The 24,149-nt window shown below is 46.4% G+C and overlaps 1 protein-coding gene across 4 annotated transcripts in view; it reads left to right on the plus strand.

Moving 5' to 3' along the window:
• Itsn1 (intersectin 1) overlaps positions 1 to 24,149 on the plus strand; it is a 230,517-nt gene that overhangs the window by 193,453 nt on the left and 12,915 nt on the right. For 3 of the 4 annotated variants that reach the window (XM_063224434.1, XM_063224436.1, XM_063224435.1), the window contains 5 exons: positions 785 to 891; positions 11,818 to 12,001; positions 15,390 to 15,488; positions 19,154 to 19,321; positions 23,308 to 23,520. In XM_063224434.1, coding sequence (XP_063080504.1) covers positions 785 to 891; positions 11,818 to 12,001; positions 15,390 to 15,488; positions 19,154 to 19,321; positions 23,308 to 23,520 — 771 coding nt within the window. Of the gene's footprint in view, positions 1 to 784; positions 892 to 11,817; positions 12,002 to 15,389; positions 15,489 to 19,153; positions 19,322 to 23,307; positions 23,521 to 24,149 lie in introns of those variants that run through there. The other variant, XR_010039256.1, reaches the window with a different exon arrangement.

A 24,149-nucleotide genomic window follows, 5' to 3' on the forward strand; every position in this document is an offset into this window, starting at 1 on the left:
GTACAACTTCAAAAAAGGTGGCTTGAGATATTAAGTAGACAGTGTAGGCTGTCCAGGATGGGTCTCCCCCTTAGATACGAAACATGGTACCCCTGCGATATGCCTGATTCGACACCAGTGTAAGGACACGTGGAACAGAGCTCCCAGGGAGCAAGTTGATGTCAAAGATGGGCTGTTGCCCCCATCCCTGAAGAAGCTTCTGAAGACCCCTCTGCCCCCTGAGACTGTAGATAGGGGAGCCTTGTAAGTAGGAGGCTCAGTTCCACTTGTCACAGTGAGGGTCACAATGAGATCGGATGTTTACTGCAAGTTGCCGAAGCACACAGGAGCAGGGCTTCACCTTTCCCCTTTGACTGCCCGCTGTGAGTACCGGCTGTGTCCATGACCAGCCCAGGAGGCTGAGGCAAAGCAATGGAGTCAATCCCAAGAGCCCTTTCGAAGCTGCTTGTTAGAGGCAGCAGAAGCTGCAGGCTCATCACCTTCCCCCCACCCCGCCCCCCACCCCTATTTCCTCCCTGTGGGAGGTGGCAGCCCAGTTGGCCTGTATGACAGTGTACTGGCTCCCAACTTCTTCCTGGTGGAGCAAGGATCCATTCTCCAGAGACTCACCTGGCTTCCCTCCTTTGGAAAATAACACAGCGCTGGCAGGGACACTCCCATCTGCACAGTCTGGCCAAGTTGCAACCCTGAGTCCTGTCCCTTGCTCTAAACAGACCAGTGTGCGCACGCGTGGATTTTGAGCTAACTGTTTGCTTTCTGAACTGCTCCGTTTTCTGCACTGTAGATCTTTCAGAAACCCCTGATGGAGTCTGAGCTGCTGACAGAGAAAGAGGTTGCTATGATTTTTGTTAACTGGAAGGAGCTGATTATGTGTAATATCAAACTACTGAAGTAAGCCTTTCTTCTCTAATTTCCACCTCGCTGCTCCTGGCCTTCACACCAGCGCCTCTGTGTGGTCTGTCTGTGTGTCCCTCTGCATGCTGCCCTGTGTCCTCTCTGCCTGTTTTGCACATTTGCCACCCACAAGTGTCACCGCCTGCTTGCGCCTTCATGCTTTCCAGAAATTCACTTCCGGTCCCTCATTGTGGGGAGCAAATCCCCAAAACATCCCGCCCCAGAATTCCCAGAGTGGGGCCAGTTCTGGCTGCTGGCCATGGCCCACTCCGTCTGTAGTGAAGCAGCTCCAACCCCAGAGCCTCCCCCCACACTCGTGATCTGCAGGGAGCATGGGTCTCTGGAGACAGATGGAGAGGCAGGAAACCGTCCTGTCTTGGGAGGGCTCCCCGCAGCCTGCCTGCAGCCACTGGTGTTTAATTCCTAGTTTAGTTTGCAGGCGTGGCTGCAGGACCAGGAGTCTAGTGAACTGGATTTGAATCCCATCTCATTGCTTTTCCTCTTAGAGCCTCCATTTCCCAATCTGTAAAATGAGAGGGTCAGGCACGATCATTATAAAGACCTTCTCTCATGCTAAAAAGAAAATCGGAAACCCCAGATCTTCATCAGGGCTTCGTACAGCATCACTTGTTAGGACTCATATTAATCCTGGCCTCGAGGGCATGCGACAGATACACCAGCAAGGAGCAAGGTCCTCTCCTCAGCTTGAGATTGATGTGCAGCCCCCCCCCCCCCCAAAGATTGTGTCCAGCCCTGATCTCTCCGTTCAGGTCACTGGGAAGCTACCATTTCCTGAACGTGATCCCTGTGTTGTTTTTGTTTTGTTCTTTGTTTCTTTTTGTGGGAGGGGAGTGCTGGAGATCCAACCCAGGGCTTTGCACATTTAAGGCAAGTGGTCCTCCACTGAGTTCCCTGCACTGTTTTTGCAAAATAATTTCATGTCCCTACTATCGTGGATGTGCGTTTTGTAATGGATGAAGGGAGAGAGAAGCAGGCACAGACAGACAGACAGACAGACAGACAGACAGACAGGAAGAAAGACAGAAAATTCTGCTTGCTGTGTGCTCCTGATGACAATCACAGAGGACCCCAGGCAAGCACCTAGGGAGTCTTTCTTTCCGTTGTCCTCCTGAGGGGGGCGCTGTAGAGGTGTTCCGAACATAGCATGGGTGGCAAACTTTTGGGCTCACGCCTTGCTGTTGTCCTCAGGAGAAAGTCTGAGAAGAACGCACATGAGACAGAAAGCTGGAGAGACTCGGGCTTGCTTCTTTACCTCATTCTTCAGGGAATGAAGCAAGACCTGTGAGAGCTACGTTAATTCCTGCCCGTGACCTCATTTCCTAATGCTAGTTCCCACCAGTTTTTTTTTTTTTTTTTTTTTTGAGACAGGGTCTCGCTATGCAGTCAGTTCAGGCTGGCCTGGAGCTCACTTTGTACCCCAGGCTGGTCTCGAAATTGCAACGATCCTCTTGCCTCAGCCTCCTGAATGTGGAATTACAGGCATGTGCCACCGTGCCTGGCTGTTCCCACCTTTTAAAAGTCAAACCACCTTGATACTACCACACTGGGGACCAAGCTTCTAGCACCTGGGCCATTGGGGACACAGTTGAACAGTATCCAAACCACAGCAGGGATGATAAAGTAGTGTGTCCGTGATCCTGTGTCACACTGGCCTCAGACAGTCCCTGTCCTGTACTAACTGCTGTGTTCGGACATAGGTGGTACCCTGTGTTAGGAGTGGAACAGTCACTCTTGCCTTGGAGAGAGGTGCCCTGTCCCCTGAACAGATGGGGTTAGTTAACTATAACTACTATCTTAGTCACTTTTTTGGTTGAGACCCAATACCTGACACCCACAATTTAAAGGAGAGTTTTCTTTTGGCTCACAGTGTGTAGAGGGTTCAGTGCATGGTCAGCTTGCTCTAGTAGGGCAGCATAGGAGAGGACATGGTGGATGAGAGCTGCTCACAGCATGGTGCTCAGGAAGAGAGGAGGGGGAATGGCCCCTCCAAGGCCATGCCCCCAGCAACCCACCTCTTCCACCAGACCCCACCTCCTAAGAGCTAACGAGATAAACTCCCATAATCCACCACCTTCCAAAAGCCCTACCTGTGAGCTCCTGAGGCTCTTGGGTGACATCTAGATACAAACTGTAACAACTACTAAACCTACAATGTTGGAGACTCATGTTTTTTTAAAAATGCAGACGTTTTCTGTTGAAAACATATCTCCAAGTAGAGATCATGTTCCCAAACACCCTGTAGGTGGACCAGGCGCATTTCCCCAAGAGCTGGGTTGCTCATCAGTCCTGGCCCCTTTCCGTCACCTTCCTCCTCCTAACGCTCCTTCCTGCTCTGGCACCTGCCGGGCAGGGGGAGGGATGAGGCCTGGTGGTGTGCCTCCTGAGGGAGCAACAGCTGGGGAATCCAAGCTCAGAGGGACCCAGTGACCTGCTGGAAGTGGCAGCCACTGAAGGTGGGCTGCTCTGTGCATGCCACCAGGGTCCCAGAACAGGGGTCCCACTCGTGTGTGCCATGAATGGAAAGAACACAGAGCCCGGAGGTAGGAGTTAGATGCCCAAGTGTTTGTCTGGGCTCCAGCACCTTCTAACATTTTCAGGGCAGGGAGCTGCTACCCTTTGTCACAGCACCCGTGTAGGGTGCTGTGTAAGGGTCCTGTCCTGGCTGCTGCAGGGTTGTTCTGAGCAAGGAACAGGGGCCAGGGGCCCGGTGTCCCCAGGCTTCTTCTCTCTGACTGCTCTTCTGTTTACCTGATTAGCAAATCTCAGCCAGTTGGCTCATGTTTTCATCTTCCAGATAAAATGCTTGTGTTTATGGCACCTTCTCAATATCTTCTTTCTTTTTCTCCTTTCCAACATTTTGTTATAAAAATGTCAGGATTACGGAGGGCTGGAAAGCATAGTAGCGTGGGCACCCACAATGTAAATAGTGCATTTTGCTTTAGGTGCTTGGCCGAGAAGACACTTCTTCCCACGATGAGTAAGGCTGGGGGATGGGCAGGTTGGGGGGCCCTGGCAGGCTGCAGGGAGGTACGGGGACAAAGGGAATTCAGGGCAGCATTCCTGAGACTGCCACCAGCATGCCACCTCCTCTCCACCACCCTCTTGGGGACAGCCTTGTATTCAGGAGAGCCATCAACTTTATCAAACAAGCAAGGCTGCCTCTGCTTGGAGGTGAGGGAAAGGGTTGGAGCCGAGAAGTGTGTGCCTAGTGAGCAGAGTGGGGCAGAAAGATCCAGAGACTTTTACTATCCAGGGCTCAGGTGCTGCCTGCTCCTGGGGGCCACAGTCAGGAGTGAGGACAGGAGGAAAGAGGAATATGCTCAGGCAGCCAAGCGGGGTATTGGAATGCAAGATGCTTTCCTGCCTTCTTGCTAGGAGAGAGGTAGAGATAGAGACAGAGAGAGATAGACATAGACAGAGCTGGAGAGATAGAGACAGAGAGAGAAAAAAGAGATAGAGATAGAGACAGAGATAGAGAGAAAAAAGAGAGAGACAAAGCGAGGTAGAGGAAAGAGAGAAATAGGGACAGAAAAGAGAGAGAAATAGAACTAGAGACAAAGAGAGATATAGAGACACAGATAGAGATAAAAAGAGATAGAGACAGAGAGCTAGAGAGATAGAGATAGAGATAAAAAGAGATAGAGACAGGGAGATAGAGATAGAGAAAAAGAGAGATATAGAGACCCAGTTAGAGAGACAGAGACAGAGGTAGAGAAAAAGAGAGATAGAGAGCAGAAATAGAGACAGAGAAGGAGATTGATAGATAAAGATAGAGAGATAGGGATAGAGAAATAGAGACAGAGACAGGGATAGAGAGATAGAGATAGAGAGTTAGAGCTAGAGACAAAACTAGAGACAGAGGCAGAGATAGAGAGATACAGAGAGAGAAAATAGAAGAGCTTTTCCATGGCATGTTTTCCTTAAACACAGACTATTTGATTTACCTTCTTTTTCACAGAAATGTTGACAGCCTTTTATTTCATTTAATTGGAAGATAAAGGAGAAACCAAATGTAAAAATACATCCTAGTGGTTAAGGCCAGATGGGAAGAAAGAGGGCATTGTGGGCTTGAGGGGTAGCAGAGGGGCAGCGCGAGGGGCCGGAGCGGGAGGGCTCAGGAGCCAGCGCAGAGGCCGAGGGCGGGCCGAGGGCTGGGGGGAGGCAGAGTCGCCCCAGTGGGGTGCAGGTGGGCGGGGCCAGGGCTCTGCGCCTGGCCGGCTGCAGGCTCTGGATTCAGAGCTGGGTTCGAGAGCCGCTCTGTCATTTATGAGCTGTGTGACTTCGGTTAAGTCACTCGCGGTGTGCCTCAGTTTCTCTGGCAGGAGAAGTGGGTGTTAAGCAGTCGTGTTAGTCAGCTTTCCGTAATGGTGACAAGAGGCCTCAGCTTAGCAGGAGGACGGGTTCTTTCGGCCAGTGTTGGAAGTTCGGGTCACGGTGCGCTGGCCCCTGTGCTTCTGCCGTCAGCCATGGTGACGCAGCCATTGCAGCGGGGCATACGGCAGGGGGCGCTGCTGGCTTCATCGCCGCAGGTACGCCAGGGAGGGGCGGGAAGTGGGGAGCCACTCTGTGTAAGCTTCTTCCAAAGAGGCCCCACTTCGGAGGGGTCGCGCCTCCTCCCAGCGGAATCAGGTGGGGCTTTGGGGACATTTCAGAAAGAAGCTACAGCTGTGACATACCTGTGTGTGTGTGTGGGGGGGGGCACTGGGCATCGTACCCCACTACTGGCTTCACACTGAGCTGCATCCCCAGCCGTTTAAAAAAATTTTTTTAAATTTTATTTAAGGAGAAAAAAAAAGCAGAGAAAGGGTACAAGTTATACAGATTTACAGAAAAAAAAAAAACAGTAGGAAATCACTAGTTAATGGATTACATATTGTCATCTTAGAAATAATTGTTCAAGTCACAAGATTAAAGCTTGCAAAGTGGACATTCCAACAGTGAGACTGCAAACAGTTCTGTTCAATGATCCAATAAAACTCAGTGATATCATTTTCTATCTTACACACTTAAATATACATGCAGTTATATCGTTTAGAGCACTTTCTTTTCCTCTCTTTTGTACAATGACAATTACACATTTTGGGTTTTGTTACTCCCACAGTTCTTATTACTTTTTTGGAAGGGAGTAGAACCAAATGTGACCTAACAGAACAGAGTCAATCAAATCAAAAGGGTGGACATAATAGATAATGTAAAAGCATAATACAAGGTGATCAATAATGGTTACCATAATGCCTCCCACTATCTCTAATAGAATTGCCTATATCATCAGTTATAATAAAATTGAACAAAACAGTAAAGAACAAAACTGACACAATCAAAACACTGGAGACATTATAGGTCTTCAAAAGTAGATAAAAGTCATCTATAATGGGTGTCATAATGAATCTCACTATCTTCACAGCTGTTGCCTAAACTTTTGAACCTGGTACTATCAAGCAAAACAGAATAGAGGAACATCAGTCTAAACAAGATGGTGAGAGCAATACAGGGCTTTAAATCAAGATAATGGAAAGTCAAAGTGGGTCACTATAATATATCCTGCTATTTTTTATTTATTTTTCCCTTAATTAAAAGGATAAAAATAAAAAAGTAAATAATGAAGTGGAGATTGAGATAAAAGAGGGCATAACAGCAAAACAGCACAGATCAAAACATAACCATTTAAGCAGAATAGTGTCTCAATACAAGATAATCCTGACATAAAAGTAGTTACCATATTGTCTCTTTCCTTAAAATCTTTGAGTATAACTTCGTATACTGTAGCATCAAGTATATCAAAACAATGTAAAACCATTTAAGAGAATGACAGCATTACAGGGTATTTAGAATCAACTAACAGAAAATGAACAATGGTTTCTGTATAATCTCCTTGTCTTTAAAAGTTTTTGCTTATACTATCGTACATAATAAAATCCAATAAGATACAACTTGTTTAGACCAATGGAGACAGAAGAACAAAAGCTTGATAAGACTTCAAAACAAGATGATACTAAATCAGTATTACCTATTAAGATGTCATTTTCTCCAAAATAGCTGTTCCTATCATCCAATCTTCTTTGCCTTATTTCTGTTGAGCTCTTTTTCTGTCATTAGTTGTCAGTTTGTCTTCTTCATTTTGTTTTCTGCTCCATTCATTGTGGCCTCTCTGCCACTATTTCTGGATTCTTTGTGTTTTTCTTTTTTAGAATATCCTGCAGTATTCTCTGTAGAGTTGAATTGGTGGTTGCAAATTCCCCTAGTTCCTCTTTATCCTGGAAGCACCTTGTTTTTCCATCAATTTCCAGGGATAGTTGTGTAGGATATATCAATCTTGGCTGGAGATTATTATCTTTCAAAGCTTGAATTATTTCCCCCCATGCTCTTCGTGATTTGATTGATGGTTTGTGCAGAGAAATCTGCTGTAATTCTGATGGGTGTTCCCTTGTAAGTGGTCTGTTTCTTGTCTCTGACAGCTTTTAATATTCTGTTCTTGTACTGAATTTCGGAATTTTTATTATTATATGCCTGGGTGTTGCTCTGTTTGGGTTGTAGGTGGCTGGGGTCCTGTATGCCTCATACATCTGAGTATCTTTACCTTTTGCTAAATTAGGAAAATTCTCCTGGATTATTTCTGTGAGTAGCTTTTGTAGCTCATTTGTTTGTGTCCCTACTTCTTCTTTTATGTTCTTAATTCTTAAGTTATGGATCCTCTTATCATCTTCTAGTCTTTGTATTATTACTGTTTGTTTCTTTGTTACTTTTAAGAAGTTTTTCATTTCATTCTCCAATATTACAAACCTGCCCTCCAGTTCAGATAGTCTGTCCTTAGTTTCTTTCAAGCTGTTATGCCAGTTTTCGATAGAGTTTTTAGTTTCCTGGTAGTGTCTTTGAACCTGCTTCACGTATTCTATGCTTTCTCTATTTTCTCCATCAAACAATTCTCCCCTCTTTTCTGTTCTTCCATTCCACCATCTGTTTTTTCTTGGGTGGTGCTTAGCATTTCTCTAACTATTCTGCATACTTCTAGCTTAAGGTCATTGATAACTTCATTCCTGAACTGATCTATGAGGCTCTCTATATGGCGCTTTATGTCTATTGGTGCAGTGTCCGCTATTGCCTGTTTCTCAGGATTGGGGGCCGAGGAGCCTTTCTTGTTGCTGCCTCTTCCCATATTCTTTGTTCCTTATATATGCAAGCTTATATAGGAGGCCCAGCTTCCCTCCCTGTCAGCCACAGCCTGATCGAATTGCGCAGGCTAGGTGTTCCCACCCACCGCAGCACACCAGGAAATTGCAGACCAGGCAGCCTCTCCAGGTCACCCTCAGGCTCTGGGATCTGGGTTGTGCTAGCCCACTGGGTCTCCGCCAGCAGTGTCACATAGGCTAGGCACTTCTCACCAATCCTGCTTGAGAGGGGGATACGTGGCTGAAGTCACTGCAGCGCCCCGCTCCCGCAAGTCTGCCCAGTCCCAGAATGTCTTTCTCTGGAGTCTCATTAAACTGTGGGAGAGTGTCAGTTTCTCTCACTCACCTCACCGCAAGTCAATGCACAGCTCCCCGCCCATCCTGTTTTCAACTCCGTTCGCGGATTCCCGTTCTCAGAGCTTCCACGTGTCTCTCTCCCTGCCGAGCCTATGTAGACGCAGCTGCCGTGCAGCAGGAAACCCAAATCGCGGCTTCCAATGGTGCGGGCTCCAGCCTCTACACTGAGGCTTTTCTGTTCCTGTTCTAGCACCAGGACTGCATTCCAAGTTGGTTTCTCTCAGCCCAGTTCGTTCCTGGGTCAGCAGAGCATATCTCTACCTGCTTATGACTCCTTAGTCCGCACCATTCCTGAATTCTAAGCCGAGTGTCTCAGAGAGCCTCCGTAGCTGCTGCTATCTGTCCGCCATGTTCTCCCGGAAGTCCAAAAAATTTCTTTTAATTCTGAGACAGGGTCTCACTAAGTAACTAAGGTGCCCACACTGGGCTTAGACTTGTGATTCTTCCGCCTCAGCTTCCAGTTTTACGATATGTGGCATGAAGGGAATATTAATACCTCTGGCCTGTGACTGTCCCCTCAGCCAGCGGCTTGGGAACACTGGCTCACTCAGCAACCGGTGAGCCGACTGTGAAATGCTTCTGGCTGACCCATTAGCCTTCCTGGTTCAAGGCTGCTCTTCTATAAACCTTCCCAGGAGATGGCAAATCAGCTCACTGAGGGCTGAGTAATCTCAGGGCTGTGGTTTCAACTATTAAATCACAGGGGCCCTGGCTCCCTGCATCACGCTCTACTGCTCCCAGGTCTTGTCTGTGCTGTGGAACATTCCAGGAAGAGACCCACGACTGGACCCCTGATAGGTGCCGGGTCCACTGGGCCTTGATTTTGGGCTTCCATCCTAGTTGGGCAATTTGAGAGACAGTCATGGGCTTGCAGAATGCAGCACGGGGTCCAAAGGCACCACCATGCACATGTGATCTTTCTGTCTACCCCGCCCTTTCTCTTGTCTGCTTTGTCGTTTAAAAAGGAGCGTGAGAGTGAAAATAACTCTGTTCCCTTGCAGAATTTCAATAGACTTTCTTCCTGTTTCTATCCATAGCAAGCTTGTAACGTGGTTATTCCAGATTCTTATCCCCAAAATTACTACTGCAGGGATATTTCACACCACTGCCGCTATGGGGTGGTGGCCTTTGGGACATCCAGGGGGCACCAAGCTGCCATTTCTCACACCCCAGGAGAAGGTGAAGTTGGAGGTGAAGTTGCTGATTGCTCACATAATTCATTGTTCCCAAGTTTCATTTCTTGTCTTGCTCAGTCCAGGGTAATTTTCTTTAGCCAAAATATGCAGGAGAAAGAAAAGAAAGTGATGTGAAGTCTTTAAGCTCTATGACTCACATTGCAGGGCTTCCTTGGAATTATGTATCCCCATCCGTACTTCCAGGGCTTCCCCACAGTGACCAGGAATTCATGGAGCATCTCCCCATCCGAAAGTCGTGTTTCACACCATTCTATCCCATCCATCCATTCACCCACTCCGGCCTCTGTGATCACTGGGGCAGCTGAACACTCATGACCCACTTTGTGGTCATCTCGGCCTTATAGTGCATGGCTATCCTTGGCATGTAAAAGCTGAGCTTCTTTCAAATGCTGGTATTCACCAGCAATCCCAGCACTCAGAAGGCTGAGGCAGGAGGATCACCAAGGCCAGCTTGGGCTACCAAGTGAGTTCATGGCCAGCCTGAACTGCATAGTGAACCTACCTCAAAAAGCCAAAAAAAAAAAAAAAAAAAAAAAAAAAAGCAAAAAGCAAAAAAAGCTGGTGTTAAGAGTTCACATATAAGGCATGATAAAGAAAAATACAGCAGCACAAATCTGTAATCCCAGAATCCCAGAACTTGGGAGGCTGGGGCAGGAGGATCACTGTGAATTTGAGGGCAGCCTGAACTACATAGTGAGACCCTATCTCCAAAAGACAAAACACGCAAACAAAATGTGTTCAATTTTTAAAAAATTGTTGTAGTAAAAGACATGGTGGCATTACTCTTCCTCCACAGCTTTCAACACCCCATGATTCTTGCCACTTTGTGAAGCAGTACCCGAAGTCCTTTTCATGAACGTCTTTAGAAGTTCCAAACATTTACCTTTTAGGGTCATTTTGACTTTGTGGGACAGCCAGGCGTCACAGAGTGCCAGATCCAGTGGATGAGGTGGACGAGGACCCACTGTCGTGTTTTTATGAGCTGCCTCCCTGTTGGATGGCGCTCAGCAGTGGCAGTCACTGTATTTTTTTTAATCATACCTTAAAAGACATGAAAAAGGCTTCCAGAGCTGCCTCAGGAAGTGACACGAATGACAGAAGAAACGCATGCAAAGTAAGGCGAGATATTTCGAGGGGCGTTAATGGCAGTGTGTCTTTCACTGCAATAGATTTTGAAAATGTAAATGCCACGTGTCTTTTCTCTTTTTTTCCAGTCACTTTCTTTATTGGGACGTGTGTGTAATGCATTGCATTTGCATTCCCTGTGGGGAGCTGTCCACTTTCACTATATATATATATATATATATATATATATATATATATTTTTTTTTTTTTTTTTTTTTTTTTTTTTTGTCTTTTTGTGCTTTTTTTTTAATCGGTATCAGGGATTGAACTCACGACTGCCTGCTTGCAAGGCAGGCGCTTATGCCGCTGAGCTAAATCCCCAGCGCCCACTTTCACAGTATATTGTATCAGACACACAGTCCCAGCCTTCAGGGCCCTGACCACTCATGCTGAGAGTGGATCCCAGAACAAACCCTCCCCAGTCTCTCTGGTGCTTCTTGGCTTCCAGGGTGTAAATTGTCTGGACTCAGTCCGTTGTCATAGTAGATTTCTCTTTCAGAACTCTTAATCCGGTCCACAGTAACCACAGTCATGAAGCAGTGAATGGCAGAGGTGGTTTAAGGGCTCATGCCCACCTGGCTTTGGCAAACCATGGGATTTTTTTTTTTTTTTTGGCAATTGATTTACCACTTTAATTATGTTCTCAAAGTGTACTTGCCCATCTCCTGGTAATATAACTTTCTCTGGGCAGCAGTGGCCCTGAAATAGGCCCTGTGCTTAGGCCACACCAGCCCAGGGCTATCACCCTACAGAGAACCCAAGAAACAAGACATTAACTGAGAGTTTCTAAATCATTCAAGAAAAAATTGCATATTTTTCCACCCGAAAAAAAGTTGTTTCAGACATCCCACTGTGCTAAAGAAAAAACACCCCAGCAACCCCTCTGTGTTAGACCCGCTAGACCCGTTTCTGTCTGTTCCTTGTTTTCCAAGTAGATGTTTAGTGGCGCTCGGGTTTGTGCCCTTCCCACGCGTCCCGGTTCTGTGCGACCCCCACGGGTGTCACTGCGCTGTCCCGCAGCGCGAGGGCGGGGCCTCACCTCCCGGGTTTCTGCGCAGGGCGCTGCGGGTTCGCAAGAAGATGTCCGGGGAGAAGATGCCCGTGAAGATGATCGGCGACATCCTGAGCGCCCAGCTGCCGCACATGCAGCCCTACATCCGCTTCTGCAGCTGCCAGCTCAACGGGGCGGCCCTGATTCAGCAGAAGACGGACGAGGCCCCGGACTTCAAGGAGTTCGTCAAGGTGAGGAGCTGGGGCTGCACGGAGACCTCTCCAGGGGGTCGAGGGTGCATCCCAAGAGAGAGAGGCCTCAGGTACTGAGGTCCTGGCTAAGTGGGCAGGTGTGGCTGTCCTGTCCCGGAGAGGGTGGGCTTGGAGAGGAGAGGCTGGCTCTGGCCTGGAAGCTTTGCGCATGCACATCTTTAGAGATGTCTTTCCCGGGGTTTAGGGGTGTTAGAGGGGGCGTGTCCACACCTTGCATCTCACTTGCTAGCCCAGGCAGGCCTCCCGTTTCCCCTTCTATTTCTTTCTCTTTTTAATCTGTTGTTGATAGGTGTGTGTGTGTGTGTGTGTGTGTGTGTGTGTGTGTGTATTTTTTTTTTTTTTTTTTACCAGTACAGGTTTGTAGTACATAATGTTTACCTGCTGTGCACGGAGTTGGTCCACACAGAGAAGCATCTTCACTCCTTTGTTCATCCCTTCCCTTCCCCTCCTTCCATCTCTTGATCCCCCTCCCGCCTGAGAAAGATCTATTTCCCTGTTTCCTATTATTTATATTTCATTTTGTTCTGTAGTTGTAATTTAAGTTTCTCACATAAGAGAAATCATGTGATACTTAAGCTGATGTGTCTAATTTATGTCACTTACCATTACGGTCTCAAGGTTCATTGGTTTTCCTTCAAATGACTGAGTGCATCTTTCTTTCCGGCAGGGTTGTACTGTGTGTAAATACCGTGTTTTCTTTATCCATCCATTCTTTGGTGGACATTTAGGCTGCATAAGATTTAGTTTTTATGAGTGGCGTTGCTATGGACGTAGGTGTGCCCATATCACAGTACTGTGGCACCTTTAATTCTTTTTTTTTTTTTTTTTGGCACCTTTAATTCTTTTGGGAAGATGCTGAAAAGGGGAAGAGTTGGGTTGAATGGAATCTCCAGTTTCCTTGTGTTGAGGAATATCCAACATATGTAGTTTATATTCCTATACACGATGTAGAATGGTTTCTTTTCCCCCACAGCCTGGCCAGCGGAGTTGGTTTCTTGGTGATGGCCATTCTTTCTGGTGTATGACGGAATCAGTGTTGTTTTAATGTGTATTTCTCAAATAACCAGCAGTGTTGAACATGTTTCATGTACCTATTGCCATTTGTACTTCTTCTGTGAGGTGTCTGTTCATTTCACTAGCCCGTTTTGTGACTGGGTCTTTTATTTGGGGGGGATTAATTTTTTTTCAGTTCATCATGTGTTCTAGATCAGTGGTAGTGAACTCTTAGAGCTTTCTATGATACAAACAGCCCTCTGCAGCATGCATGCCATAGGTTCACTGCTACTGTTCTGATCCTGTTGGTCCTCAGTCTAGGGAATATCTGGCAAAATGTTTTTCCTGTTCTCTAGGTTTTTTTTCACTATTGGTTGTTTCCTTTGCTATGCAAAAGCTTTTTAACTTGGTACTGTACCTAATTGGTTGATTCTTGGTTCTATTTCCTATGCAACCAAGTATCTGTTTAGAGAGATTAAACCTTTCTGTCCAGTCTCTGCATCCTCAGTGCTTCGGTGGTTTCTGCTTCTACTTACAGAGAGAATGGCCACCTGTCCCAGCGGCCCTTTTGTCCCTTTCCATTTGGTTCTGCTTGATGAGCTCAAGCTCCAGGCAGCCCATGGGTGTTAGCATGGAGTGCCATGCCTTCTGCCTTAGTGCTAGCAGATCTGGAGGGCCATGTGTCCACTGGGGACATTTGGGGGGGTGCTGCCGGTGCTGCTTGTAGGCCACTACCATGGGTGTACCATCCTGGCACACCAGTCACTCCAGTAACCCCACATGGGTTTGCTACAGCAGTCACTTGAATAGTGCCCTCCTCTCCCAGAAGAAATAACAGGGAGATAAGAAAATAATTTCTACTAGACAGATACATTTTGATCAATAAACAGTAAAACAGCAATAACAGGCATATCTTTGTGTCTCAGACATCTTAGTGGGTGGGGCACTCCTACCTCCCCGTGAATCGTGCGTTATGAAGGTGTAAGTGACGTATAAGGGTGGCTCTTCTTGGTCATAACCTCATACAAGCTTGTAGCTTCTTTCTGCCCCCTTGTGTTTCCCAATGGTAAATACTTGGATTTGTTGGCCAACCAATGAGGTATTTTGAAGACCTTCAAAGGTGAGACAGATGGGTGTGTGGGGGAGGGGTATGGAAGACGGAGGGCAGGTGCTCTGGCCAACTCCTGGTCACTGGCCGGATAAGGTCACCGTTGGGTGCATTTGAACTTCAGGGAAATGCAGATAACAGCCCTAGACAAGGCATTTTCTGTCCCTCCCCTCTCCTCCCCTCTTGACCTCTCTCTGCATCCTGGCTGGAGTTCAGTGGCTCTCTGTCTGCTGAGAGGTGTCCCTGGGATGATGATGTCCATGGCTGGGTGTCAGGTTGAATGCTGACATTTTCTGACCTCAGGGTTCTGAGTCAGAGCATTAAACCCAACCAGAGTCTTTGAGAATAAAGTCTTCATTGGGAGAGAAGGGCACTTGTCCAGAAAGGGATCGATGTAATTGACAATCATGGTCAGAGGACCCAAGCAGGGAGCTGAGGGTGGAGACGAACCATAGACTCCCATTCCAGAGCCTTAGTCCTTAATCCTCAGTTCTCCTTAGCCTCACCCTCCTCCTGGAGCTCCCAGAGATGTGTGCTACCTCCACCCAAAGAAGGCAATGAGATTCAGCCTTTCTAGCATGTGTAGGACTTAAGGGGATTTTTTTTTTTTTTTTTGGAGACAGAGTCTTGCTATGTAGTACACTGGTCTCAAACTCATAATGTAGACCAGGTTGGCCTGAAACTTACAGCAATCCTCCTGCCTCAGCCTCCCTGGTGATGGCATTACCAGGTTATACTATCATGCCTGGTTTAAGGGTAATTTTTATTCTGACCATATAGTCTTGTGATTCTTCTTACTCACTGGAATATCATAAAAGTTTTTTCCGATACTCAGAAGGAATACTCTGTAGGGCCAGAATCTTCTCTGTGTAAGGAGCCATGTGTCCCAGGGAACGTTTATGGAGTCAGCCAGCAGGACATACCCTAGTGAATGGGTCACATTTGGGGTCTTTCATTGTCTGGAACTGCTTTACCCTGGAGCCTTCCAACTCTCAGTTCCTCATGATCATCAAGATAACTAGAATAGGGGCTGGGGGTTTAGCTCAGCGACATAAGCACCTGCCTTGAAAGCAGGCAGTTGTGAGTTCGATTCCCAGTACCAATAAAAAGGAAAAAGACAAAAAAAAAAAAAAAAAAAAGGATAACTAGAATAGTGTGTGTGTGTGTGTGGGGGGGCGGGAGTCCTAAATGACGTTAGTGTCAATAACACTAACTTTGGATTTTGCAGATATCTGAAGAACACTTTTTAAAAATCTCTCATTTCAGAGATTGGCAATGGACCCTCGATGTAAAGGGATGCCACTGTCTAGTTTTATACTGAAGCCTATGCAACGGGTAACAAGATACCCACTGATCATCAAAAATGTAAGTACCTGCCTTGCCTTTCCAGTGGAGGGATGCTTCCCCTGCACTGGAGCGGGCTGGGGCACGGGCAGCTCCCCAGCCAACACACCTGGTAGCTACTATGCAGAAATCATGCACCAGCAGGGTTCTGGGTCCACTTGCTTAGTAAGAGAAAAAAAGCTGGTTATTATGAAAAGAGCCAAGAATGTACAAGCTTTATATGTGCTCCAGTTGACTTCTACCTGCTAAGCCAGAAAAGAAGAGCTCAGGTCTTGATTCTTTTCCTAATACAGGCACAATGCCTCTACACCTTGATTTTCCTAGCAGAAAACAGAAAAAAAAAAAAAAAAAAAAAAAACAACAACAACAACAAAAACCCATGATTCCTAGCACCCATCTGCAGGAGAACATTGGATGATTGTTTTTCTATTGTTACTTCAAGAAAGCCAATACCAAAAGAAAAGAGCAAAATTAGGATTCGGTGTTGCTATCTATGAGTGAACCCATGTCACATCCTTTGAGACCATGATTATATAACCACAGGAGGTATCGTTCCTGGAGAAGGTTTTAGATCTGGTTCCTTCTGAGGGAGGCTGGTATTTAGAAACCCAGATCTGGGCACTGGCCTGCTCATTGCTGTGAGGGTGTCATTACCTTTGGAGCTTCCAGTGGTACAGCTGGAAAATACATGTAGGGATTTTCATATATACATATCTATATGTGCTTATGTGTAACACATATATTTATTTTTAATTCTGGGTCAGTTTTTCTATTTTATTAAAATCCACAAATTCACACTGATATCTACTATTTAACCCACAAAAATTATTCCAGCTTTTCTCTTCCTGAATTTGCAGCTCCTTGCTGTCTATGAGAAACCTGGCTGTTGTTATCCTTAATATGTGGATTTTCTTTGCTTAGGCTCTTGGTACTTAACAAATTTCCCTTCTGTGTAAGTCACCTCATCAGCCCCACTCCAGCTCCACCCATAAAGTATGCTGCAGGCACTTGGGCTGAGTTAATTCATTTTGAAAGCTCCTTTAATCTACTTTTTCCTCTATTGCAACTCTACACTTGCTGCTTAATTAACTCATTGCTTCTGTCTACTTTCACCAATGTATAACTGCAAATTAAAGTTTGAAATAAGCTTTAAAATAGGTGTTATATATCTAGCCAATGGGGAGGAAAAAAACATGGAGAGAACAGAGAGGCATACATATTAACAAGGGGAAAACCCAAACTATCATTATTTGCAGAAAGATGATTACTGCCCTTCAGGGCATCTAGGAGAATGAGCTGAAAGCTAATTGAACTAAGAAAAAGCTGGCAGGTCATAAGATACAAATGAAAAACTGCAAAAGCATTAAGATTAAATATTTTTGTAATAGTGAGGTAGAGGAACTCTTAGCATGGCATCAAAACCTTTAAAGGACTTAGAGTCACAGGGACCTAAAGGAAAACTTTTATTCCGGAGAGCAACCTAGATGCTCAGAAAGCATAGTAAATTATGGAAGAACATGCACTCTGCAGTATCTTTAAAATTACAGGATGATTTCTGTTGTACATATTAGCATGCAAAGGTATGCGGAAAGTGCCTTTGTGTGAAAACAAAATAGTACAGAACTCATACAGCAGATGTTCCATTTTGCAAAAAAGAGAGAAAAGCTTATATGTGTGATTGTTAAATACATTCTGTGCTGCTTAACAGGAACATTCCATGAAATGTGTTGTTAGTTGATTCTGTCGTTGTGCAGACTTAATAGAACAGGGTCACACAAACAAAGATGGCTACAGTGTCACTAGGCAAGAGACTCTTGAGACCACTGTCATATATCTGGCCATCGTTGACTGAAACATTCTATGTCTCATGCAACTGCGTTCAGAGAACACCTGAAGGTACCAAAGGGAAGTGACAGTTAGCTCTGGGGTAGGACAGGAAGGAAGGTGTCACTTCTAATCTGTGTACTTCTGTGACATTTAACTCTTTCACATCATATCAATTGTGTTGATATGTTTATTTGCATAAACATTTTACTTAACAATTTCTATTACAAAATATGAGCAAAGACAAGTGACAGATAAATGTATATGAACAGGCCCTGAAATATAAAGAGATACAGGTATCTATATATCGATATGTAAAGCAGTCTTATAATTGAAAAACTAAAATAGTCCGGTAGAAAAGTAGGTAAGATATACACCCGGATGCCGTGGAGGGGTGGGGTAAAGTAGTGGTGAGAGGCTACTCTGTTGGAGCCAGGGTGCCTGGTTTGTGCCTTGGTACCACCTCCCTGTACTCTTAGGCAAGTTACTCAACCTCTCTGGGCCTCAGTTCCTTTTGTGTAAAAATACAGACACTAATAGTACCTACTGTGCAGTGTTGAAAGAATTGAGGGTCTGATAGTAATTGCTGTCCCTTATTTAGCATTTGCTAAGGGCCAGGTGTTTTGCAAAGTGCTTCATTCCTATTGGGTCCTAGATTCCTTCAAATAATGGGGTAAAGGAGATGCTCTTTGCATAACCCCTATGAGGAAACTGACACTCAAAGCCTGTATGTGACCCCTCAAATCATGTCTGGTATTGGGCAAAGCAGGGTGTTCACCGTGGGAGGTCAGCATTTTGTGGGAAAGGTCACACCACTTGCTTTGGGGATGTTCCAGGATATGTAGTTGCTGGGCAGAGGCTTCAAGGATAGGAATCTCCATTGCTTCCTGGTGGAAGCTTAGCCCTCACTGAGCTCATGGAGGAGAGGGGTCCCCTGCAAGGCTTCTCGAGTGGTGAACCAGGACTGGCCATCTCTGTCAGGTCATTGCCTGCTGGATGCTTGTGGGAAACCACCTGGAGGAAGCTCTTTGAAAGAGGAGCAGTTATTTCCATGTTGGATAAATCTGGCCCTATCTCTGTGTGTTGATTTGTACAGAGCTAGGCCATCTCTGTCCCTTCAATTGGATTTAAGCACTGTAAATTGGTCTGGCAGAGGAGCTGATGATGTATATAACCTTTGAAGCAAGGCGACAATCACTGTTTCTTTGCCCAGTGACTCCCAAAAAACATGGTTGAGCCAGGCAGCACGGAAAGCTATGCTCCACAATGTCAGCTGGGACCTTCCAGGGCCAAAAAAAATTGTACATTCCAGCTGAGGCACTGACCCCATAATAATTAGACACCACCTCAGCTGTGTTATGCAGATTATTCTTCCTGCATTTTATTCCCTCTGCGTATGACAGGGGTGAGCTCAGGCCTCCTACCTGGCCCTCTAAAGGCATTCCTGTTTCCTGCCACTCTCATTGCCACGCATCCCTGAGCCACTGTCCTCATGACAAATTAATAAAACACAGGTTGGGCCCTTGGTTGGGCCTTTGTTCTGGTGAACCTTCATCCTGGCTGGACTTAGGACCCTTTGGCTCCCCATGACTATACACATTATTTAGTGTCTTTATTCTCACCTTGGGTTGCACTGGAAGTGGTAACTTGGAATTAACTTGCTAGAATTCCAATAACTTTTCTCTAGGGTTACTTCCCGGTAAACTTCCCAGACCAAGATGAGGTCCAGGAAAGGGCTCCCTGTATAGGTGCTCAGAGCTATGGCTGCTCAGATGGGCAGCATCCAACAAAGGACAGTGGCCCCGAGTGACCCCCATGCTGGCTCAACACGGAGGTGGGTTGCTTTGTCTTGTCCTGTGCAGATCCTGGAAAACACTCCGGAAAACCACCCTGACCACAGTCACCTGAAGCACGCACTGGAGAAGGCCGAGGAGCTGTGTTCCCAGGTGAACGAGGGGGTGCGCGAGAAGGAGAACTCGGACCGGCTGGAGTGGATCCAAGCCCACGTGCAGTGCGAAGGCCTGTCTGAGGTAGCGCTGGGCCTGGGCTGCCCTGGTGCTTGTGGTAGCCAACCCGAAAGGGGAAGGGAAAACCCAAACTGGTTCCTTCAGCCTTCAGCTTCCGGTTCTCTCCTCGGCAGCTTCTCATCCGTGGTTTAAACCATCCATCGAGTTTTTATTCCCATGTTGTTCACTCCCGTTGCCAGCAGCTCTGTTTGTGTTCTCCAGTCTGCTGGGTTCTTTCTTGTGTCTTGTTCTTTGCTCAAATGCTTGTGCTTCCCGTTTATTTCTTAACACGTTTAAAAAATACGTTGCATATTCCAGATCTGATCATTCCAATGCCTAAAGGTATGGGTCTTATTATTTTTATTGTTTATTTTTATTATTATATGATTGCAATACATAATAATTACATTCATTTTAGGAAACTGGTGCATATACATACTGCATCTTAGTTATTTCTCTTTGCTCTTGCTAATCTTGCATTATTTTTGTGTATTGTGACTTCTTCCTTCCTTCCTTTTTTCCTCCCTTCCTTCCTTCTTTTCTTTCTTTGTGCTGAGGAACAAATTCATGCTAAGTGCTGTACCAGTGAGCAACATCTTTGTATTGTGGTTTTTTTTTTTTTTTTTTTTTTTTTGGTACCGGGGATCGAACTCATGACTGTGCATTTACAAGGCAGGCACTTATGCTGCTGAGCTAAATCCCCAGCCCTTGTATTGTGATTTTTGACTCAATCAGTGTTTCTTGGCACTTTCCTGTGGGGATCTTTGCTGTCTGAAGTTGCATTCTCCTAGGAGGATTGCTACCACCAGGATTGCCTTAAATTCTTTTCTTTCTTTCTGTCCTTTTTTTTTTTTTTTTTTTTCAGACAGGGTCTCACTGTAGTTCAGGCTGGCCTTGAACTCCCTATGGAGCCCAGGCTGGCCTCGAACTTGCAGCGATCCTCCGTCAACCTTGCAAGTGTTAGGATTACAGGTGTGCACTATCCCATATGACTTCCTGAAATTCTATTTAGAGGGGATTGGGAACCACACAGTTGTGCGAATTGTAACTGTAAACTTGTACGAAACTACCTGATGGTCACAAATTCTCAAGGGTGTACTTTCCTGTATTGACACCAAGATCAAAAGCAATTTTTTTTTCTCATTCTTTCTGAGCTTGAGTTTACTTGTTATTCACTCTTTGGGTCTAGATTTTTGCAGAGCTCTCCTGTTAGGTCCCTTATATAGCTCTGGATATAGCTCCGGTAACCATGTAGCCAAAATGGAGGGTCAGGGTCACTAGTTTCAAGTGACCCTAATGCTGGCTTTGGTATCTGATTATCTTTCAAGAAAGTCATTGGCATTCTATTTTTGACTTCTGCACATTTCTTACTTTGCTTATATTTTTGCCAGATTGCATTTAAAAAGTGATGTTTGTATTTTATTCTCTCTCTCTCTTTGGCTCTTTTGGGTTCTAGTCCTCCATAGTTCCAAAAATGGAAGTAACTTCTTTGACCTTTAATCATCTTTTTATCACTTAATTTTTCCTTTACTCCCATTCTTTGGGCCAATCTTTCTCTCTGCTTCTTATACATGTACATGTGTGCATGAGCACACACACACACTCACACACATATACACACGTGCACATGTGCCTTTCCCCAGGTTGCCCAGGGAGAAAGTGGATCGCTCATTACTCTTCCTGTGGTGTCCTCTCTCTCATTAGCTCCACAGGGGCAGTTGCTACCGGAGCAGACCAGTGGCTCCTCCCCAGCCCACATCCTGTCTGCCTTCTGTGTAGGTGTGAGATAGGCGAAGCTGAGGAAGTAGCCCTGTGGGATCCAAGGTGACAGCTGTGAGCTCCTGTCACTTACTCTCTCACATATCTATCCAGGAAGCATCTAACTAGCGTCCACCGTGACTCAGTACTGTGTCCCCAGAGATGTAAAAACATGTCAGATGTGACTGTAACTCACCGGGCTTTGGTCCTGGAGGAAACTGAGAGTTAAACCAGTATTTGCCCTGAATGTGAGGAAAGAGGAGGTGGAGCTGAGTGATAAGTGGGAGACAAGGCAGAAGGGACAGTCCTGCCTGTGGGGCACTCAGGGAGGGAGTGAGGATGTTTGCCCTGATGTGGAAGGATGATGATCTCCCTCTCTTGCTCTCTAGTAAGGAACCCTGGGCTGGGCCCAGGAGAGGAGACTCATCTCGCACAGGGCACTGGCGGGACATGGAGGTGTGACAGGCTGGTAGCATTCGGAGCAGAGCAAGGCCTGTGCATCCTGGGTAGCTGCTTTGCCTCAGCGCTGAAAACCCGGACTTGCACAGTCCTGAGTCTGCCAGACAGGCGTGCGAGGTGGCGTCACCCACGTTAGAAAAGGCACCTCCCCGAGTCTGACTGCCTCACTTGGAGAGGTCAGTGACCTGGGTCTGCCTCAGGGGTTGGGAATCCAATCAATTCTTGCATTTGATGTTTGACTTTTCCCTAATCACTCTCTGACACTAGTGAGTTATCCCTAATTGACTCTTCTTTCCTGGCGCTTTCTTTGTGGCATTCAGAAGAATGGCAAGGGGACACACTGGCTTCTGTTTTCTGTCTCGTGACCACAGTGTAGACCATGTGTGGCTCACAGCCGGACACAGATCCATGATTAAGTTTCACAGGAATGTGGTCTCTGCTTCTTCACCTGAGACAGGAACCTAAAGACCATTCTCAGTTCATTTATTGTCAGCATTGCCCTGGCCACGTGGGGTCCTTAAACTGAATAGGACTGCGTGACATCCCCTTGATGACATTGGCTTTGGTGACATTCACCTTTTCTGGAATCACTGTCTCCAAGTGGCTAGAGCTGTCCCTTGGCAAGCAAGAAGGGCCAGGTTGCTCCATAGCTCCTGTTAGAGTGTATGGCATAAAGAATACTCTTCGAAGGCTCCTCTTGGGGTACCATCTCAAGGCTTTGGGGTTCTTCAGAACCTAGGGGGAGGATAGAGGCCATCTTTCCTTCTTGGACCTGAGAGTAGAGCAGAGTCACTTTCTCTGTCACCTACTGGTTTTCAGTCAGAATCAACATCCTGTGCTAGAGCTGGGTTGGAGGCCACAGCATCTTGAGGGGACGTGTGTTAGTAGCACCATCACCCCATCACAAATCCCCTTCTCGGAGAGGTCTTCTTTGGAGAGCATCTTGGCCCTGAAGCTGCTGAGTGGAACATTTGCTGGGGCGGATATGGGCTGTGGGCAGATGTATGGGCAGTGGAGAAGGGAGGGTCCATCATGCTTCTGGAGAACAGCAATGTCCCTCTCTGTCCATGTCCGCTGACCAAATGCTACTTTCCCAGCTCCTACCAGAGCATCTCCCTGGGCTGCATCACTGCCCTGCTGCCCAAAAGTGGGGTCCTTCATCCATTCAGAACATGGGGCCTGAGATGGACAATAGACCCCAGGGAGATGTTAAAGTCACTTCTCAGCACTCACAGGTGTCCCTAAGGATTGGTAAGTGGCAGCGAGAGAGCCGTCTCCTTCCTATTTTCAGAAGGAGTGAGCTGGGTGAGATTTCATGTGCACAAGACAGTTATGATTGGCATATCTCATTGGGCAGTGCTGTGAGAGGCCTGGACACTGGGAGGACCACACAGGGCCTTCTCATTGGAGCAGGTTTGTGTCTGGCCCAGCACCCCACACCTAACAGGTGACACTGGCGTGGAAACCGGCAGGGCCTCTTTCTTCCTGCTGCCTCATTTCTCCAATAAATAAAAGGGGGAAACACACCCATCACACCCTAAGACTCATGCAAGCCCCTAGAAAAAGGCTTTGGGAATTATAACTGAGACTCGTCTTTGAGTCTCCAGAACATACCTTTGATCTTGGTTTCTCAGCCCCCAAAGCCCCAAAGTTGCCCTTGATTTATGCCTGCCGCCGCTGCCTGGTCTCAGATTCTGGTGGAGCCTTTGCTCCAAAAACAAACAAACAAACAAAAAACATAACACGTGACCTCCCTTCATGGTGTCTTCTTTGGATTTTGTTTCCTTTCTCAGCAACTGGTGTTCAATTCAGTGACCAACTGCTTGGGACCCCGCAAGTTTCTGCACAGTGGGAAGCTCTACAAGGCCAAGAGCAACAAGGAGCTGTATGGTTTCCTTTTCAATGACTTCCTCCTGCTGACCCAAATCACAAAGCCCTTGGGCTCTTCTGGCACTGACAAAGTCTTCAGCCCCAAGTCCAACCTGCAGTATAAAATGTATAAAACAGTAAGTCCTGCTCTAGTCTGCAGTGCCTTGGTGGGCCTGGGGGGAAGGAGGGCCCAAGGGGAGTAGGGATTTTAGAGATTCAGAAACATCATCCTCTGCCTCCTCCTCTTCTAAATCCCCACCAAATTTCAACACAGTTTGAAGCATCAGTGCTCAGGATCCCCTTAGCCAGCAAAGCCCACTCAGTGGGGAATTTCTGGGGGCTGAGTACCCCATCTGCACATAGACCTATGGCAGTGGCTGTGTGTCTTTGTTGTGCAGGGTTGTTTTTCTAAATATATCTGTGTGGAGGTGTTTTTAACAAAGGCCCTCTCAGAAGCAGCAGCCAGGTTTACTTAGAGGAAAAGAGTGATGTATTTATGTAGACTGTTACTAGAAACTTCGGATGAAAATCCGCGGAGGGAACCGCTTGGATGTGAAGTTAATGGAGCGCATTTGCTGTTTTGGGTAGACCATGGGAATATTAGTTAGATAGTGTTTGTTTATTTTTTGTCCTTGTGAAACAGGATTTCACTATACAGTTCAGGCTGGCCTTGAACTCACTTGGTAGCCCAGGCTGGCCAAGAACTCACAGTGATCCTCCTTCCTTGGCTTCCTAATGCGGGGATTACAGGCATGAGCCAACCCAC

This window comes from Cavia porcellus, unplaced genomic scaffold (assembly GCF_034190915.1).
Source record: "Cavia porcellus strain 051 isolate PalLab524CR breed Dunkin Hartley unplaced genomic scaffold, mCavPor4.1 scaffold_15, whole genome shotgun sequence".
NCBI classification, from domain to species: domain Eukaryota; kingdom Metazoa; phylum Chordata; class Mammalia; order Rodentia; family Caviidae; genus Cavia; species Cavia porcellus.